The following is a 21,649-nucleotide window of genomic DNA, read 5'->3' as shown; positions in this document are numbered from 1 at the left end:
CAGGGCTTAGAAAAACTGAAGGACTGCTGCAATGAGTGTGTGACTCTAAGAAAGGAATATGTTGAATGAAATTATAATTAACTGATCCTCCTGTATTTTCTTTAATAGAGAGCTAGGAACTTTTCAGTACTCCTCTTATATTTGACAAGAAGAAGAAGAAGAACCCTATAAGCAAATAGTTACGAATATTGATCAAAATTGAAAGACAAGACACATAAAGACAAAGTAATTTTTCTCACTGACCGGATTCCATGTTTTGATAAAACTAAATACATAGTCGTCAACCTCTTTAAACTTGTTCACCACAATGAAGTAAATTTCGCATATTTTATTCTTGAGACAGAAAGCGAAGCTGTTACATGCGGATCTGTAAAAACATAACTTGGCACATTCTTCGATGATGGAAATATTTGAAAACATCGCAATACTATTATGTCGCGGTTTAGTGCGAGGGCGAATTTCTGGACATGTTGTCTTGCAATTTTTTGAGCATACCAGCACTCCATTATTGTATAATAGTAAGAGTAGAAATATCGAGAGAGCTGTAGTATTCATTTCTGAGGGAAAATAAAAGTTAAAAAAAAAAGCAGCATTAAGGTTGATGAATATCTATTCAATGTCCAGTTGTTGCTGGAAAGAAGATGCTTTTCATATGAAGAGGAGGGCCAGCAAGTGAATTATATATATATATGCATACGTGTGTGTGTGTGTGTGTGTGCGTGTGCGTGTGTGTGTGTGTGTGTGTGTGTGTGTACAAATATATGGGGCGTGAGTTCGTGTGCTCATTTAAACGTGTCTCTGTACATGCGAGGAAGTGCGTGTGTATGTATGTGTGTGCGTGTGTGTGTATACAGGCGTGCGTTCGTGTGCTCATTTAAACGTATCTCTGTACATGCGTGCAAGTGTGTGTGTGTACATGTGTGTATGTATGTGAATGTGATAGTGTGTGTGTGTGTGTGTGTGCGTGCGTGCATGGGTGTACGTTTAATCGTATGTGTATGTGTAAAAAATATTGATCGAAATATAGAAAGACAAAAAAGAAATGCTACGTAGATTGACGGAAAAATAAATCAAGGAATCGATTTGCAATGATGTCTAATTGTAACGCAATTAAGGACGGTGAGCTGACAGAATCGTTAGCACGACGGGCAAAATGCATGGCGGCATTTCGTCTGTCTCAACGTTCTGAGTTCAAATTCCTCCGAGGTCAACTTTGCCTTTCATTTTTTCGTGGTCGATAAAATGAGTACCATTTGAGCACTGGGGGATCGCTGTGATCGACACAGCCCCTCCCCGCGAACTTGATGGCCTTCTGCCAAAATTTGAAACCACTATTTATATTAATTAGATTTTTGTGTGTGTTTCTATGTGTGTGTGTGTGTCTTTGTGTCTGTATTTGTCCTCCCACCACCGCTTGACAACTGGTGCTGGTATTGTTTGCGTCTCCGTAACTTAACGGTTCGGAAAAAGAAACCGATAGAAGAAGGTACTGGGGTCGATTCATTTGACTAAAAATGTGAGGCGGTGCTCCAGCATGGTCGCAGTCTAATGACTGTAAAGAGTAAAAGATATTTTTCCTTTGTTATACAATGCAGCACCTTCTCATTGAGAATACTTCAAAGAATTAAACAAGAATGGTTTATATATATATATATATATATATATATATTATAAGGTTTTTAAACTTTTAAATTTTCATATTCATTTACATCCTCTGGGAAAATTATTATATATATATATATATATATATATAACAGAGTTTGAGTGTGTGTCCGTGTGTGGTGCGTGTGTTCCTTATGGATTCGAAAACCTGAGTTGCCGATTTTGACGTATGGGGTATCAAAAGATTCAGTAATCTTTCGGCTACCAAATGGAGTATGTTTTTTGCACAACTCGTTTTTACTGCAAAATTAACCTCGAAATCGAGGTCGGGTCGTACAATTTTGAGGTCATTTTCGGGCAATATTTCGATTTGCTTCTAATCTACGATGTCAATTTTAATGCTTTTGGTGTCAAAAAATGTAACAATGTACAAGGAGTGTTATGAGCGCATAAAACCCTATTTGTCAACGGAAAATGACCAAAAACATGCTGTTCTTGGAACAACTATTGGCAAATTTTCCGTCAATAATGGCCTTTGTGCCACAACTAAACTGTCAAGGTGAATGTCTTCAGTATTCCATGATTAAACAATGTCTCTGAAGTATTGTGATACCATTTCTTTGCACAAAACCGTATTTTTCAACAGGAAATTGACTAATGAACAATGTACCTGGCATAATTGTGATCGCGTCTGGCATTACTACCGAAAACAATTTGTCCATGTAGATTTTCTTGACAGCAAACGACTCAGGAATGCCAAAGGAGTGTTCTCAGGTTCAAATTCACTAAAATTTCCCCAAGGATTAAGTAGAGCAAGAGCCTATATTCGTTCAAGTATGGTAAAGACGTGAAGCAATAACTAAAACCTTCCGAGCTTTTTTTCCTTTAACATTTTTCTCTTTATTCACCTCAATTTATGCAAATTTCCTTATCGTTATTAGTATATATTCATGCCTATTATTCATTCGATAAGTTCGTAAGGATTTTGCAACAATCTCACTATTTTTCACAGTGGTTGAGCGTGTACTATAACGCAGGTGGCGCGATGGAAAACAAATATCCTTATCCGTTTATTATTGTGTGGTGGTTGTGGAGGATCTGAATGCTTTGTGCTTGGCTCAACCGAAAGATCAGAAACTCCAACATTATATATGCATTCTTTGCGGACGACTTGAATGTTTGTACTACAAAACCAGTTGCTTCAAATGAAAAAGTGCACAAGTATATGATGAACTATTTCAAAATATAATTCAAGATAATTAAGGGAGAAACTTCGTTTCGAAAATGACTGCCCCAATAAAACATCATTAAAAGGAATCTTACTCATAATCCACAAACTGTATCCCAGAAAATAGGAGAAAGCATCCTCTCTTCAAGAGCTTAAGTCATTTTGGTCTAAGATTTAGAATGGAAAGAGAAGTGTCAATCATAGCGAATCGTGAATGAATGTAATCAGAAGGAAATACTGTACCAATACTATCAGTAAAACATACACAGAAAATTCCGAAACAGTCTCTAAATCTATAAGGAATCTAGATAATGGTAAGAGAGCAAGAGGAGAGTTAGAAGTTAAATCTAGGTACAAAGTGTTGATATTTTAAGACTATTAACGATTTTGTATAATGTACATGAAATTGCTCGATGGGTGAAATTGAAATATCAAACTAATGTACTTTAACACAGAAATTGCCAGGCGAGCAGGCAGAATCATGCATTTCGTTCGCCCTTACGTTTTGAATTCAAATCCAGCTGAGGTCGACTTTGCCTTTCATCCTTTTGGGGGTCAATGAAATAAGTACCAGTTATGCACTGGGGGCGATATAACCAACAAGCCCCCTCCCCTCAAATGTCAGGCTTTTGTGCCTTATTATTATGGCTGGGTTCCAGCCCGGGACGCAGCAACAAAGTCCACCTACCATATCACTGCTTCGAGGTCCTGGATACATTCCAGGCCATTGTTTGCGATCAAGTTGTAGATGTAAGTGTGACGACATTTTCGTTTTCTTATATCAACATCTTAAAACATCAACACCTTGTAAGTATATTTAACTTCTAACACTATTTTTGCTCTCTTACCATTAAGCAGATTCCTTATGGATTCAGTGATATCTCTAAGGAAGAAATTATTGGCATGTTTGTTGAAATATTTTGTGCAATTACTCTTGGTAATCAACGAATTTCTCCAAAATCATTACGAATCCAACAAGGCAGTGCCTGGTAAACTAAAGAATTTGGATTGTTCTGACAGGTAATAAACTATCGTGGTGCGAAGTAAATACAAAATGCCGTAAGAACTGTGTGCTAATATATTTTGATTATAGAAAAGGGTTTTCTTTATTCCCATTCATGATTGCCATTGAATGTCTTCTCTGCTGCCTCCCGGCAAGGTGTAGAGAAGGTTCGTCAATTCTTTCACCCCTGTAACTTAGAACACACCTATTGTCTCCGAGTTAGCAAGCTTTCAATGCAAGCCTGGACAAGGAAAACCATTATAATATGCCATTTTTAAGCCAAATTATGTTCGCTCATCTTTTGACGACGATGTGTGTGTGAGTGAGCGCGCGTACGCGCGTGTGTAAACAAACGAATGATTGAATCTTGTGTCCATAGCTTCTTTACGTAGCATGAAAATGAAGAGGTTGCCTCATGACGCAGAACGTGATAGAACTTACCATCTATGTAAGTCTAGACCTGCTTGTGATTGTGTATGTGTGTACATGTGTGTCTGTGTGTCTATGCGTGTGTGTATGTATGCATGTATATGTGTGAGAGAGAAAGAGAGAGAGAGAGAGAGAGAGAGAGGGAGTAAAATACGCAAGTGTATTGGCTGAAAGTGTATCGGATCATGAGGTGTCTGTCTGCTGCTGCTGCTGCTGCTTATTCGTTATGGTGTTTAAGCAGGATACATAGAGCAATTTATTACGTAATTTTAGCTGAACAAGGATAACTGATTTGTGACAGTTTGCTGGACATGTCTATCTCTGATCAAAAGACTGATACGAAATATTGCTTTGCAAATCTGCATATCTATTATTAACTGCAATTGCCAATGCATAACAAAAGTATAGGTTTTTTTTAACATTAAGTGTTTGCCAACAAAAGTGATTTTCAATGTTATTAATAATAAAAGAAACATCTTTAAAAAACAAGTTTAGTATTTCTCAACTAAGCACAAGATCACAAACTTCGAAGGACATTATTGCCTCCACTAAAATGAGTAGTATTTATTTTATTGAATCTAGAAGGACAGAAGAGTGAAGTCAGAACGAGCAGGATTTGAAATCAGAACGTAAACAGATATAATTCAATTCTGTAGAAATTTTGTTCGATGTTTTCTCTATTGTCTTTGATGACGCTTTGATAAAGACGACATTAAGCAATTGTAAGGCGGCACACTGAGCAAGATGCTTTGTGGAATTTCGTCCGTCCTTTCGTCCTGAGCTCAAATTCCGCTGGGGTCGACTTTGCCTTTCATCCTTTCGGGGTCTATAAAATAAATACCAGTTGCACACTTGGGTTGATGTAGTCGACTTAACTCCTCCTCCGAAATTGCTGGCCTGGTGCTAAAATTTGAAAGCAATATTAAGCAATTGTATTTCGTTCATTTTGTTGGGTTTAATTTTGGTCCGTATATCTAGTTGAGATGTGGTTTGAGGAAGATTTAACAGTTATATTCTCAGACCATAGAGACTCCTATCTATCGAATAACAAATCTTGTTTAAAGGCTCTATCAGTGCTGGTCGCTTTTGTTCTTTCTTTTTCTCTTCGTATAAATATGCATGTTTTGCATAATTGTGCAGTTACGCATCAGAAATGTAGGTGCACTTTTCGACTCATTAATCCTACGTATTCATTAATCTTTGCAGATTCAGCTCTGTACAATGATTAGGCATCCTAGCCCATGAGGTGCAGCGTTTCTTGGAATGGCAATAGACGACCACCGGAATACAAGCAATTGCCAACTAAATGCCAAAGAAGACGGCAAAAGGACTGAGTTTGCTGCTCTTCGTTAAGTTATTATTATAAGCTAATTTTCCACAAGGCCAGCGAACCGAGTTCTTTGTTTCATTCACCGTCTCCAGTATTGGAAATAGGAGCATAAACTTTAATAACATGCAAGATCCTCGTTTACAGTATCAGGATAGAAATCCATGCTCTCAGATATTCACAAAAATGTACTCTCGGTTCAGTATTTTTAGAAAAGCGCAGATTGCATATGAAAACGTTCGTTCTTTCTGTGTTTATTTTAATGAAATGAATGAATATTTAGAGTAATTACTGAAATAAGTTTTCATTTCCTTCAGTCATTCGACTGCGGCCATGCTGGAGTACCGTCTTGAGGAATTTTAGTCGACCCCAGTACTTATTTTCTTTTTAAGCCTGGCACTTATTCTACCATACTCTTTTGCCGAACTGCCAAGTTACAAGGATGTAAATACACCAGCACCGGTTGTCAATCGGTGGTAGAAGACAAACACAGACACAAAGACACAGACACAAAAATATATGATGGGCTTTTTGCAGTTTTTGACTACCAAATCCATTCACAAGGTTTTGGTCAGCCCGAGGCCATAGTAGAGGACACTTGTTCAAGGTATCGTGCAGTGGAAGAGAACTCGGACCCATGTAGTTGGGAAGTAAACTTCTTACCACACATTTCAGAAGAACTCAACTATTTAACCTAATGAACCTCATATTTATGTTTGTTCTCCACCAATGGTGCCTCATTACCGTCGATTTATTTGAACGGAGACAAAATGATTATTAGAAACAGATGGCTAGTTCTCTCTCATAAAAATTTGCTCAAGCATCACTTAATACAAATATCATTCACATCCCTCCTTCAAATAAGTAGAGGATATACGAAGTGTATAACAAAAAAAAAATTAATGGGTCGCAATAATGCATTATATACATCGCAAAGAGTTCAGAAAATTTCAACTACATAATGACTCAGCGAAGCAAACTATTCATAATCAATGAATTCATTGATTAGATGCCTTTCAAGAGTTTGATACACATCGACATTCTATCATTCTCTGCCTACGTATTAGTCCTATCGATCACCATATACCAGTGCTTCCCGAAAAAATGTGCAGATCCAAACTATCTGATTTGGACTGAAATCTACCTTTAAATGTAGGATTTTTACACGTATTTACACGATTTTTACATGTATACATGTATGTATCTTATCTATAATAGGAAGATTTTCTCTGTGTGTATGCACGTTTAAAATTTATACATTTACACAATTCCAAATTTAGTGGATGAAAAAATAGGAATTAATATTCTAAATACCATAACGTAGGTCATAGGGTCATTTTTTCGGTCAAAATAACTCCTAATTACGAAACAAATCGATAAAACTACATACATAACCATTTTCCCCTCTAATACAATCTAATTTACTCTTTATACTCCTATTACAAATCGTTTCAACTGCTACTTTCTCTTATGAACGTTTACGAACAATCCAAGAAAAACGACAGAAAGAAACGAAGAAGAAAGAGTGAGAATCAAATAAACAGACACACTACCAATCATACGTAAATACACACATATATCTACATATATATGTACCTATGGTTACCAATGACCTCATTCTAATTGGCGGGAATTGTAAGTTCACTTTCCATTTCCTAACACCGTCCTTCACCAAGATAACAACAAAGAAAATAGCGACACATCTTTTTCAAATACGATCGACAAACATTTATTCCCTACAAACTGTGAGTTTTTTTGAAAATCTTTTCAAAAACACATTTATTTACTACTATATATATATATACAGACAATGCGCACTCATACATACATACGTACAAATAAACACATACATACAAATACCTGTCAATCTTTTTTCAAATACGATCGACAGTCAAACATTTATTCCCTACAAATTGTGAATTTGTAGGGTATATTTTTTCGGGCCAAATTCTCCCTCAGATCACCACTTGGGACATTTCTTTGTTCCTTTCTTTGTTGCTGATGTTGAGGAAAAGTTTTCTGTTTTACAACAATCAGAGTGCAAGATGAAAGTTGATCTGGTTGGAAACAACCTTAAGACAGGTTGGAGTGTATGTGTTTGTGTGTGTGTGCACTGAGTGCGCATGAGCATGTGTACACGCGCGAGCATCTGCGAAATAAAATACGTGATTCAAATACCGAAATTTTGTATCGAAATAAATTCTCTTTTAAATACGTTGTTTTTAAGTCGTATTAACCCCATCAAAGTACTACAAGTTTAGTCCCTGGCCATATCCGTCTCAACAGCATTTCGCATCACAATACTACACAGATTTTACACACACACACACACACACACACACACACACGAAAAATATTTTCCACATTGTTTCTCCTCTATGGCTGAAAATTTAAGCCTCAGCATTCGGTGCCGTTAATTGCGACGCCGGGCCTTCTCCTCTCATTGGCCTGGGAGAGATTCCAGGGTTCTATATATGTATCTTCAGCACATCCCTCTATAGCAACATATGGCCACCACGGCTTCGCCCTCCCTCATGCATTTTAGCATAAAACAAAATCTAGCGTTCGGAATCTGCTACACTTCATACTGCAAACCTCTCCTGCACGGAGCAGCAGCGAAAAGGTAATGAGGGCCTTCACACCAACTGCGACAGTGCATCGCCGGGCCTGCCTGCACATTAGGAATACAATCCCATCGTCTGATCTGGAAGATGGAGGGCTCACGTCAGGGCTTTGATATGTCGGTGGTTAAGAGCAACGCATTCCGTTGAATAGATGAGGCGATTTGACGTGGTTAGGCAATTTGACGTCTATATTTAGAGTATAGGAGTCCACTCTGGTGGTCATTCCTCTTAATTTTGTATGTATATATGTGTGTGTGTGTGTGTGTGTGTGTGTGTGCATGTATATATATATATATATATATATATATATATATATATATATATATATATACCTATATATATATATATAAAGCAACCAGACGGTATGTATCTATATATAGATATATATTTACACACACACACACACACACACACACACACACACACACACACACATATATATATATATATATATATATATATATATATATATATATAATTTTTTTATGTGTCTCGACCATACGTGTACTGATGAACAAAAGATGCAGCTTACTTCACAGTTTTTGCTGTATTAATTGAGAAACCAGTGGTCTGCCGTTAAGTTAAATGTTTTTACGAGATTGATTTTTGAAAGTTGCATTCCCTCGCTTTCGGTAAATATGTTGCTTATTTTTTGGTAGTTTTTTACTTATTTAGTCCCCCTAAGCGTGAGGCATTACTATATAGTTAATGCCCTTATATAAATTATATATATTTATGGGGAAAAAACGATGAGTTTTTTTCCTTATGGGGCTTTTTCACGCTGACTACTTGATAAATTCTTATAAAGATTTTATCCTATATCATATTATATATATATATATATATATATATATATATATATATATATATGTATATATATATAGTTGTAAAATCTCAATTAGAGGTAAGAGTAGTAATTATACTAACAAGTAAGTTAATCGCCACATCGATGTGGCTGTTTAATGTTACTACTCTTTTAATCTTAGGCAGATTTTCCGCCATCTGGTTATAAGTGCAGCCTGCACCAGCAATATATACAGGGTGCAGGCTGCGTCTATAACCAGCTAGCGAAAGATCTGTCAAAGGTTAAAACTATAGTAACATTGAAGAGCAATATTGATGAGGTGGTTAACTTTACCTGTTAGTATAGTCACTTCTCTCATCTTTTATTGAGATTTTCCAACTGGCTACTTTTCTTATTGCAAATCAGAGGATCGCTTTGTTTTCTATATATTGCCTGCTGGAGCGGACTCCGACCATTTGTCTAGCTAGCCATCGAATGCTCGCGACTGAGGATGAGCAAAATTAGCTCGAAACCGAGTCGGATTTCGAGATCCCATTGTCTAATGGAGGGTGGTAGGAGTTCGCTTCCCAGCTTGCAATATATACAGGGTTCAGGCTGCAGCCATAACCAACTGGCGGAAGGTTTGCCTGAGGTTAAAACAGTAGCAACATTGAACGGCAATATTGATGAGACGATTAACTTTACTTGTTATATATATATATAACAAGTCACTGGATAAGATTGGGCACAGAAATGTTGACATAGAGTGGTAAATAAATCGATCTTGGATATATCGAGTTTGAAGTTTCTATCTCTTTTAAATATACAAATTTAAAAGTTAAAAACCTTGAAATATAAATATAAACTGTGAGAACGACCCTTAAGGAATCTAATTAATGATCCCCTAAGGTAAGTTCTTATGCTATATTGGTAACGGTTGCAACATCCTCTGGAAAATTATATATATATATATATATATATATATATATATATAAGCACGACCAACCCTTAAAGACCCCAGCGGTAGAACAAACGGATGATGATTACGACAGATCTCAACACTTGAACCAGCGGATGGAGAGAGTGATGCATGGCGGACATGCTACAGAAGGCACCACTCAAAACCATAGCCGGGTTAGCAGCAGTCATTTGCTGTTTCGAAACTGGAGCTTGCATGTCTCATTTTATATGTGCTGTAGAGGAAGATCATGAAATCAAGTGAGTGGATCACTTCCTGGCAAGTTGTGATACACCTTAAACAAATCCACGCCATTAGCGCTCACTTGTAAAAAGTATATATATGATAAGAAAAATATGTAGTGATATGAGTTAGAAGTTTTAACCTGAAGCCTGTATACTTTCAACGCGGCACTTACAAAAGCAAGTCCATGCCTGCTAGCGTTTGTCGGTGGATCGATGGACCACTTAATTCATTTGTAAGAACAAAGAAAAGAATGAATGAGCCACGACGAAGTCTCTTCATGAAAAGTCGGACGGAGGTGGCGAATGCTTCTAGGCTTCACTCTGTATTAGCTGTAAATTCAATACGCTATCAATTTTTGTTAATTCACTTCAATAGATTCTTAATTCACTGTAAGTTCAATACACTCTTTTTGTTATCATTTCTATAAAATCTCAGTTCAGCGTCACAACTAAAATATATTACTAATTTTCCGAGAAACAAACAGGGACGTCAAATAATCTCGTTCTCCATATCTCATTTGTGTAGGTGTATTCGTGTGCTATTGAGACAGCATAAGTGCAGGCCCACGCGGATTCTATAATGTTTCTGGTTCGAGAAGTCATACCTACTCATCACTTTTATTCGATATTAATGTTATATTACAAACAGTGGATGATAAAATTGCCTAAGTGTCACATTTACAGGAAATCAATGAATAGATAACAAAAATCAACTAATTTAACAATATCGTTAATATTCCTTTTTGCTATATGAACAAGGCCTGCAATTTGTGGGGCGGGGGCCACATCGACTCCAGCGCGCAACTTGTATTGATTTTATTGACACCAGTGCGCAACTGATACTACTTTTATCGATCCCAAAAAGATGAAACCAAAGTCGGCCTATGCGGAATCTGAAGTCAGAGCGCAAAGCCGGAAAAAAATGCCGCTAACCATTTTCTCCGGGACGGTAATAATGCTACCAGCTCGCAACCTTCACTATCAATAATAACATAATTGCCCACGGGCATATGGCGTAGTGGTTAAGAGCGCGGGCTACTAACCCCAAAATTCCGAGTTCGATTCACAGCAGCGACCTGATTAATAATAGTAATAATAATAATAATATAATAATAGTAACATCGTTAGGAATGAGAACCCAGGTTTAAAATTTCCCCAAGACACCTGACGAAGGCTGGAGGGTATATCAGCCGAAACGTGTGTTAACAACAAACAAGATGAGGACAAATATCCGTCAAATGTAAATAATGTAAATAATTCCTCATCTCTTAAATATAGAACAGTGGTTTCAAAGTTTGGCAAAAGACCAGCAATTTCGGGAGTAGAAGTACGTCGATTACATCGACCCAAGGCTCAACTGGTACTTAATTCATCAACCCTGAAAGGATGAAAGACAAAGTTGATCGCGGGAGAACTTGAACTCAGAACAGAAAGACGGACAAAATACCGCTAAGCATTTTGTCCGGTGTGCTAACGGTTCTGCCTGCTCACCACCGTCAATATCACTAACATTAAATACCATTTCAAGAAGCCTGATGTTTTTCTTGTTTATCCTCAGGTTGTCGAAGAATGAGTAGACTTATAATGAAAGGTTTTCTATCTGTGGCCATGACCATCTTTCTTACTTTTTTTTATAAACAAGCCATATTATCGAACGTGTCCTTCTATCTTAATAGGAATACAGAGTATGATTTGGTTGTTATTTCTGATAGATAAAGAAACTTCATAGTGAATTCTTTACTGGCAATATTTAGTCCTCTAGGCAGTGATTTCTGGCTCGGAATTTCTGGAACCACCGTTGACACTAGCTAACGCTTACTGTCCGATCCCCATATACTGCATTAATATTCTTCGCTCTTTCCGTTGCATTGTTGCCTTTATTGAATTCATAAAGCAAAATATACCGAAATATAACGTAATGCTGAAATATTGCGTAATGTTCGAAATATTACATATTATTGATGCTTCCGGAAAATCAATGAGGACCATCGCCAAAGAACTTCAGTTGGAGGGAACTATCAGAACTGTGGTGCACGAAGGTATTCGATACAAATCGTTTGCTGTTAATGTGAGAAATCAAGAATATATCGAAAGCAAGTATGACACCAAGCATTTGTGATTTCTTTGCGGGTTCTAATTGAATTTTGTCTAGGACTAGAGTGGGTGATGGATACAGGATTGTTAAGCCCCCAGTCGAGAATGTTTACGATGTCTCTGTTCACGGAAACAAGTTTGCTGTGAGGTGCCCAAGACGCCTGTATACGATTTTTCAGAAGTCTTCAACATCAACATCTATTCGTTTACAAAGTTCATGTGATACTCACAATGGACAAGCGTTCCTACTCGTTACTGTTGCTCACGAAATATCCAGGAACATAATTAAAATGAAGACCATTCAAATAATTAACAATGACTCAAACTCACAAAACGTGCTGATTCATCACTGCCTCTTCTAACGATACTACATCCGTCCCTGTTCCTGACAGTTGGCTACTTTCATATCATATCAGTGACTTAACCGAGGTCCATAAATATATATGGCCCTTGAGTTTCCATATATTTTTTGTTACTAAAATTTATCGGCAGTAAATTGGTTGTACTTCTACAATACACAAAATACGTTTTTTATACGATTCCTAATAATAGCTAATTATAAAAATATAATAGGATATTTTAAACATCCTATGGCTATGGGAGAGGGGTCCATTCAAATTAAAGAGGAATCAAAGGGGTCTATAGGTTAAAAATGGTTGAGAACCAATGTTCTATATCCACCTCAGCCCACCCAACACACGCACGCGCACAGACGCACAAACTCATACACACACACACACACACACAAACACATATACACATACAGATACACACGCCCGCACGCGCACGCGAACGCTCATACGCGCATAGACACACACGCGAAAGCGCGCACGCGCACACACGTACAAACGAGCGCGCATGTGCGCACACGCACGTAAGCACATGCACGCACATACACGAACACGCACACACATATGTACTAGACAGAGCCACATCCTGAAATCGTATGAATGAGGAGTTTGGTGTGAGAAAGATGAACAGAACAAACGTTTTGTTTCCAACCTTGAAACAAACTTGATCTGATAAATATATATTGTGCATTTGTCAAAGTCGTTTCACTTTCTATTTGCACATATTTCACCTGACCTTATTACAAGCGTATATTTTTTTACTGCCTGACTCCTATAACGTCTCTAAAAAACGTCATATGAGCCAACATATTAAAAATATATATCCTTATAGAAGCGAAGAACGACTGTATGCACAGGAAACCTTTACACAGAAACTAACTAACAACAGAGTAGCTTCTTGCACGGTCACTCGACCTGCTAGAAATAGCAGCCAAAATATCCCTCAAATTAAGCTCTATCGTCATAAGTCTGATCAGAAAATTCGTTTTCTCCGACTCACAAGTCCACACTTACAGCGGAGCCATCCACTCTTGTCATTTTCGAAACTTTCACCCACCTTTCAGTAAACCTATTCAAAGACAGCAATTCCTTTTCTACCCTCTCTCTCCTTTACAAGTGAAACTTGAAAAAGTCGATGAGAGCTTTACCAAAGAGGAATGTGTCTGTCCTCATGCTTTTCAACCTCACCCACCTGACAACCTCTTTCACCACAGCCACCAGGCAAAAGAAAACTGCCTTACCTGCCCAACTAACGGAGAGTGACGGAACAACCATCACTATAGACTCGTCCGACAGACGGATCCGTTCCACTCGAGACAGCAGCTGTTCAACATAACTCCACAAGTCATAAATTCGCCTGACAGTACATCTGTGCCTGCAGAGTTTATCTCGAACCGGTAGCACCTCCTGATAGCACTGCCAGGCCAAAGACATCTGGAAATTATCCATAGTAGTCCTCGGCCTCAAAATCCTCCATAACAGTTCGTTTTCGTCAACGCCCAAGGTCTCGCTGTGGACATCATTGCATTTCCCTGCCACTAATCCTCTATATTTTGCTAACGAAGCTTGAGCAGACTCACCACCATTGGAATGCGTCTCTTCCAAAAGATAAATAAGAAACGCTCCGACCTATCAAGCAGTAACTGGGACAAGGCATGACGGCCAAGCGATAAACGATGACGGAGGCGTTGTAAGCATTCGCCACTTATGCCTCTTACTTACCTGAAGGTCGTGACCGAACCAGACCCCTGGTAGCTTAACTAGTCCATCAGTCCAGCGTCCGACGACGCCGTCCGACTGCAACGATATTGCTTCTCCAGATGCCTAATCGCAAGCTCATCGACTTGTCGGTGTTGATTTTCGCCCATGCAACCAACTCATATTCTTTTAGAATGGAGTCGACCATCTCTACTTCGGAGGGGCGTACAACACCATGATAGTGATGTCATCTGTGTACGTCAACACTGACCTCCAATATTCCAGTTCGAAAGGAATGCCCCTCAACTGCTCCAACTTCCGCAGCAATGGCTTGAGAGTCAGCACGTACAGAAGAGGTGACAGTGGACAGTCCTGACGGACCGAGCATGCGATTCGAAACGGTTCTGATAGGTGGTCATTCACTTAGACTACCGAGCCGTGGATTGCAGCGATCCAGCCTCTGAAAATGGGCCCGAAACCAGCTGCTTTCAGGACAGCTTCCAAGTAGTGATGGTCGACCTTATCGAATTCTTTGAATTGATCCAAATTGATCAGAGCACCCACGAAGCCAGCTTTGGTCCCAGCCCTCTCTATAATGTATCGCATAAGTTGGCGGTTGTGGATAGACCTATTTGCGATTGCACACGTTTGTGCTTCACCGACCAGGCTACCTGCGACAAATACCAACCTTATCGGTAACACCTTGGACAAAATCTTAAACTGTTTTTGTTTTATAGAGTTATTCCCTAATAGAGTTATTCCTTAGAACGTCCTCATTGTTGGCGTCCTTCCTCAGCAGTACTACTACACCCCGACTAACCACACTAAAAATTCTCCCATTCTGCTCCCAGTTACGGTAGATGTCTGCCAAGAGGCCACCAAACAAATCTGGCATGAACTCATATAATTCATAAGGCAGACTGTCCAAACCGAGCGTTTCTGCCAGCTCGACAGGAAAGAACCAGGAGAAAAGAAAAAATGCCTTTGAAGTGAAAAAATATGAAAGTTATGTGAAAATCCTGGGTGTAAGAAAAGCCACTGGCTGAGAGATGCTAATGGAGGGGCATGATAAATAGAAATGTTGGGCCACGGATTTAGAAGATTATAGTCACTTGAATGAGCTCCAAAACATGACAAACACTAATCTTTACTAGTCATTTCACACGCAAAGTCCATTCGTAAAGGTATGAAGTTAGAATGTAGACTGAGGTAATGTCATCCGACGAGCTATTAATTCTGCCTGTACACAACTATCATTTAATGATGTTCTTTAACAAACATGCGAGTTTACCAACATGATGTAATATAAGAATATTTAATTGTTGATGGCAATAAGTGATGTCAGTTTCACTTATTGTCGGTAATTTTTGGTCGCTTAGATATTAATAAGATTTAGATCAGGATTAATTCTAAACGACGTAACGAGATCTAAAATTCTGATTCTTACATGACAACAACAAGACGCTTTACAAACATAGATATAGAGGAACTTAAATATTAGTTGCACTAGAAATGTTCATATGCCGTAATTACCTAGGCATTGTCAATCCTATATGTAAGCAAGTTCTAATGAGGTTCTAAATTGCAATAAATGTAACTGTTATCAGATATAAACTATAGTAAACCTAGATGTTGATAATTCTACGAAATTACTTTTGTTGTTTTGTAACGCAAACATGTCATTAAGTTTTAAGTACTGTAAGCTAATCTAGTGTATATTTCGTATATTGGTCTTTATTGGATTCAGTTATTATTGCACTTCAAATATTTATTTTTATATTTCAGTAAACAGAAAGAAAACTGGTGAAAACTAAAAAGAGAAAAACTGTGACAGTAACTGAGGTAGATTCTTCGTCGGTCTCAACGACGAACATTAAACTGTGCTATTGGCTGAATTTCTAATTATGAAACTAACGTTTAAGCAGATGTTCATTCCACAAACAGAGTGAGAGAGAAACAGCCAGTGCTGGATTGAATCCAATTTGAGACAATTACTTAATCCTCCTTCAACCTTAACTGACACTCAGTCGATTACGATGACGAGGGTTTCAGTTGATCCAATCAACGGAACAGCCTGCTCGTAAAATTAACGTGCAAGTGGCTGAGCACTCCACAGACACGTGTTCACTTAATGTGGTTCTTAAGGAAATTCAGTGTGATACAGCATCAATTTTGCTAGCTGAGTAGACTGGAGAAACGTGAAATAATGTGTCTTGCACAAAGATGCAACGCACCGCCAGGAATCGAACCCTAACCACTGAGTCGGGCACCTTTATCCCCTACAAAAGGATGAAAGGCAAAGTTGACATCGGTGGTATTCAAATTCAGTGGGCAGAGAGCAGAAACAAATACCGTAAGGCATTCTATCCAACTTGGCGAAGAGTCTCATCTGCAGCCTTTAAGAGTAGTTATGATGGCAACGGTAACAGTGAAGGTATTATTTGTTTCTAGCGCCGAGGGTGGCTTTGCCTTTCATCCTTTCGGGGTCGATGAAATAAGTACCAGTTACGCACTGGAGTCGATGTAATCAACTAGCTCCCTTTCCCCGAAAAATTTTCAAGGCCTTGTGTTGTGTGTGTGTTGGCACTCCGTCGCTTACGGCGTCGAGGGTTCCAGTCGATCCGATCAACGGAACAGCCTGCTCGTGAAGTTAACGTGCAAGTGGCTGAGCACTCCACAGACACGTGTACCCTTAACGTAGTTCTAGGGGACAGTGTGACAAGGCTGACCCTTTGGATTACAAGCACAACAGAAACAGGAAGTAAGAGTGAGAGAAAGTTGTGGTGGAAGAGTACAGCAGGGTTCACCACCATCCCCTGGCGGATCCTCGTGGAGCTTTAGGTGTTTTCGCTCAATAACCACTCACAACGCCCGGTCTGGGAATCGAAACCGCGATCCTATGACCGGGAGTCCGCTGCCCTAACCACTGGGCCATTGCGCCTCCACTCAAGGCCTTGTACCAAGAGTAGAAATAGTTATTTGTTTCTAGCATAAGCACCAAGGGAAGCGTTGAAAGGATAGTTGACCGACGGGATTTGAGCTCAGAACGTAAAGCTCCAGAAAAAATCCCGTAAAACATTTTATCTGACTCTCTTTCGATTCTCCCCATCCACCGCCCTTCGTAATGGTAATAAGGATGAATGATAATGATAACTAATGAGTCAGTTTTTACAGTTTGAGAGAAGAATATAAATAATCCTTTCTACTCCAGGCACAAAGCCTGAAATTTCGGAGGAGGGTGACAGCCGATTAGATCAACCCCAGTACACGACTGGTACTTAATTTATTGACCCCGAAAAGATGAAAGGCAAAGTCGAAGTCAGCGGAATTTGAACTCAGAATGTAGCGATTCTGCCAACTCGCCTCTTTGTAAAGAATATGAATAATGATTTCTAACTTTAATATAAAATCAAAATATTTTAGGAAAGAAGTTAAATCGATTAAATCGGCGCTGGTAGTCAAATGGTGTATCTTTTGGCGATAGCAGGAAGATAAGGGCAGTAAGACATGCACTGAGGACGTGAAGAAACGTAACTAAACACTATGGTAATTGACTCGATATTAGTATTTTCGCTTGGCTCCAGGCCGCCTATTTATAAGGTCAGTGAGATAGATTATGCATGTCTTTCTGGCTTGTAATAAGTTTGATATATTTTTGACCGGTAAACGAAACAGCATTCTGAATAAGATGCGTGATGAATAAACATACTGTGTTACTATTTCATATAATCTACATATATAGGCGCAGACCTGATTGCGTGGAAAGAAGTTCGCTTCCCAACCATGTGACTTCAGGTTCAGCTCCACTGCGCGGCACGTTGTGCAAGTATCTTGCACTACAGCCTTGTGAGTGGATTTGGTAGACGAAAACTGAAAGAAGCCTGTCGTAGATAGATAGATAGATAGATAGATAGATAGATAGATAGATAGATAGGTGCGTGCATGCATCTTTGTGTTTACCCCCCATCACTGCTTAACAACCGATGATGGTTTGTTTACGCCCTTGTAACTTACTGTTTCTGCAGAAAAAGATCGATAGAATAAGTAGCAAGCTTAAAAATAAGTACTGGCGTAGATTCGTTGGACTAAACCCTTCAAAGCAGTGCTCCAGCAAGACTGCAACAAAAAGTATGTGTGTATAATAAAGTTTGCATCAACAATAATTGCTTCTAAATAGGTACGAAGTCAGAAATTTTGACGGGTTGGATTTTTCCGTAACATCGACTCCAATATGTGACTGGTACTTTATTTTGGCGGCACCTGAAGGATGAAAAGAAAAGTTAACCTCGGTCGGATTTGAACTCAGAATGTAAAGAGCTAAAACAAATACCCAACAACGAATTTGCCAAACCACCGCCTTTATTGAACAACATTAATAAAAATAAGCATAAAGAAGATAGTCACAGTCGAAGAAAATGGATTGTGATGTGTGCCTTATTTACTTGTAGCTTCTTTCTTTTCATTTTAAGCTTTACTTGTCTGAACATGTCTCTGTGAGTACTATTAATGCTGTTTCCTTGACAAATACAAACACTTTTAGCAAATATTTGATACATACACAAACATAAATGCATGTATATGCATGCATACACATATGTGTATGTAGCTGTCGCTTTTTCTCTCGCCCACCATGTATAGAGTTTACATTCTTCTATCCACGCTTCATTAAAAATGTTATTTACATTGAATCGTTTTTCTTTTATTCCTTTTCCTTCTCTTTCTCATAAACATAAACAAAAAAAGTTTCTAAAACAAATAGAAATATTAACTGACAATAAAACAGCATGTCCAATAATTCAATTTCGTCACTCATTTTGTTTGCAAGTAAAATCATCAATGAGTGTTTACATTATTTATATCCCCTTGGTGAAAACATAGGTCAAATTGCTCTCTCTCTCTCTCTCTCTCTCTCTCTCTCTCTCAAATTCATAAACAGGTTCGTTCAAATTGACTGTGTGCAGTCAACTGGCCAAGAGTCCTATCTTTGTCCTCGCTCTAAAGATTCTTATTTAACATAACTCTGTGCATACTGTGTGGATGAGTTTCTCTCCCCTCCACGCATCGCTGCACACAACTTTTGCTAACTCTTCATATTCTTTCTTTTCCTTATTGTTAATAAAGTTGTAATGTGCGTTTTACCTTTCACTTGTTTCAGTCATTAGACTGCGACCATGCTGAGGCACAGCTACAAACAGTTCAGTTGAGCAAATCCACCTCAGTACTTATTTTTTTAAAAACCAGGTACTTGTAGTGAAACTACCTCCCGCCATTAGATACAAAACTACTATCGCCATTACATACAATCTTCTCATTTAAATATAAATAAATGCGAGCGTAGTAGAGAACCCATTCCTTGGCATCACGTGACTGATTATTATTCGAATCGGCAACTTCTTCGAACCGTTCCCGCCAGAACGCAAGCTGACCAATCACAGCCCCTAATAAGGTCACGTGATAGAGTATTAAACTGAAGCATTCGGGAGCCAATAATTCGCCTTAAATAGATCAACTCATACCCAACAAATTTGTCTCGGTCCAGTTTCTCTTAGAGACTGTTCCGTGTACCACACGACAGCAGCAGCAGCCAGCGACCACTTCAGCAGCTTCGTCCAGCCAACGATGACCACCGCCATCGCCACATCAGCAACAAGAGTCTACGACTACTATCCAGCATCATCGTCATGACCAACACGATTACTACCAAGCAGCCTCAATCTCCATCAGCGTCTACACGACTTTCTATGTACACCAAACTACCGCGGCACATCTCTCTCTTCGATTCTGTTAGGTGACTTAGCTTCACCACGGTAAATAAACAGACAAGAGTTCTCAGCCAGCGACGAACATCTGTATAACAAGAATCACGGCCTGGCATCGATGCCACGACATCACAACTAGTGATCAGCTCTGCCACACTCAGCCCCCCTCACTTTCACATACAGAACTTTTCCTATAGTGTACTAAAGAACTGGTATAATTGCTCACGTGTTATTGACTCTCTTTCTCTGCTGTAATATTTCACATACACATACATGTATCACTCACATACACACTTTTCTTTGTATGACGGCCTGTCTTTGATTATGTTATTATATGTCGCATTCACACCCTCACACAGACATACATCTTTAACGCCATAATAAATACTTCTGTTATTCATCTTATACGGATGTGGTCTTTCATTATTGGTCATCTATGTTATCGTCGCATAACATACCAGTATATCATCATATGATAGTTTGTGTTCGACCGTGTGACACGTTTAAATAAAAGGAGTCCTCTGTTTTTCCATTCGTCACCATTTCTCCTTTTATGAGTACGCACGGTCGTTTTCCTACATACTTATTCTAGCGGAACCTAATGCTGAACCGCTAGGCTATTGGGTTGTAAACAAGCTAACACCGGTTGTCAAGCTACGGTGGAAGACTAGCACAAGACATACATACATACATACATACATACATACATACATACCAAATTCTCGGCGGATGTTAACATAAGGCTAAAGATCATCGCTGAACTATTGAGAAATCTACAATTACTCTCCCCAGATTACACGTTTAGGTTTATACCTGTAATTACTTTGACAGCGGGATATGTAACACACTGCTTAAGTATCAAGAAATTAGGCTTCTCAAAATCAGAAAGGAGAAAGTTGATTTGAAGATTACAGATTCAAGCCATCACTGGAACTGTAAAAATGTGTAAACCTTTCCAAAAGTTTTTCATTTAAGTATGTATGCGCATGTCTTGACATGCAACTGCACGCATGAGAATACATACATGAAACAAAACATAGAAATCTGCACATGTACCGACTCCAAAAACTGCACATATACACACATGCATGTAAAAATACCCTGTTGATGTTGAAATTTCAATGAAGGAGTCTTGGATTTACATTGGAAACCGGCTTTTTCTCTATTGGCAAGAAATCTTGAAATAAAACTGAACAATGACATACGTACAATGCTTCTTTCAGTTTCCAGTTGCCATATACCAAATCCACTGACAAGGCTTCGGCCGGTCTGGGGCTGTAGTAAAAGACACTTACCCCAGGTACCGCACAGAGTGACTGAACCTAATACCATATGATTAGGAAGCAAGCTTCTCAACCACGCAGCCATGTCTGCACTAATGGATCAGAATCGTTTGCATTTTAACGTCGTTTTGATTAACTATCACAAACCAGCCAGACAGCTTCTTCCGTGGTCTTTCAACTTTATAGAAGTTGCAGTTAAATCTCTCCCAAATCACATGTTTTAAAAAGAAGGATAAGTTATTAACGAATTTTATAACACAGTTCC

General features: G+C 38.7%; 1 protein-coding gene and 1 long non-coding RNA gene across 3 annotated transcripts in view; one reads left to right on the top strand and one right to left on the bottom strand.

Moving 5' to 3' along the window:
• The window catches only part of LOC106871895 (uncharacterized), a 31,799-nt gene extending 31,137 nt beyond the window's left edge, over positions 1–662 (bottom strand). For both annotated transcript variants that reach the window (XM_089361567.1, XM_089361566.1), the window contains exon 1: positions 244–662. In XM_089361567.1, coding sequence (XP_089217693.1) covers positions 244–555 — 312 coding nt within the window. In that variant the 5' untranslated portion in view covers positions 556–662. The remainder of the gene's footprint in view (positions 1–243) is intronic.
• The window catches only part of LOC128249280 (uncharacterized), a 50,549-nt gene extending 30,043 nt beyond the window's left edge, over positions 1–20,506 (top strand). The window contains exon 2 of the long non-coding RNA XR_008265374.2: positions 16,128–20,506. This is a non-coding gene — a long non-coding RNA (uncharacterized LOC128249280). The remainder of the gene's footprint in view (positions 1–16,127) is intronic.
• The last annotated feature ends 1,143 nt before the right edge of the window (positions 20,507–21,649 follow it).

Source organism: Octopus bimaculoides, chromosome 13 (genome assembly GCF_046866305.1).
Source record: "Octopus bimaculoides isolate indiv1 chromosome 13, ASM4686630v1, whole genome shotgun sequence".
NCBI classification, from domain to species: Eukaryota; Metazoa; Mollusca; class Cephalopoda; order Octopoda; family Octopodidae; genus Octopus; species Octopus bimaculoides.
This window is presented reverse-complemented; position numbering and strand designations above follow the sequence as displayed.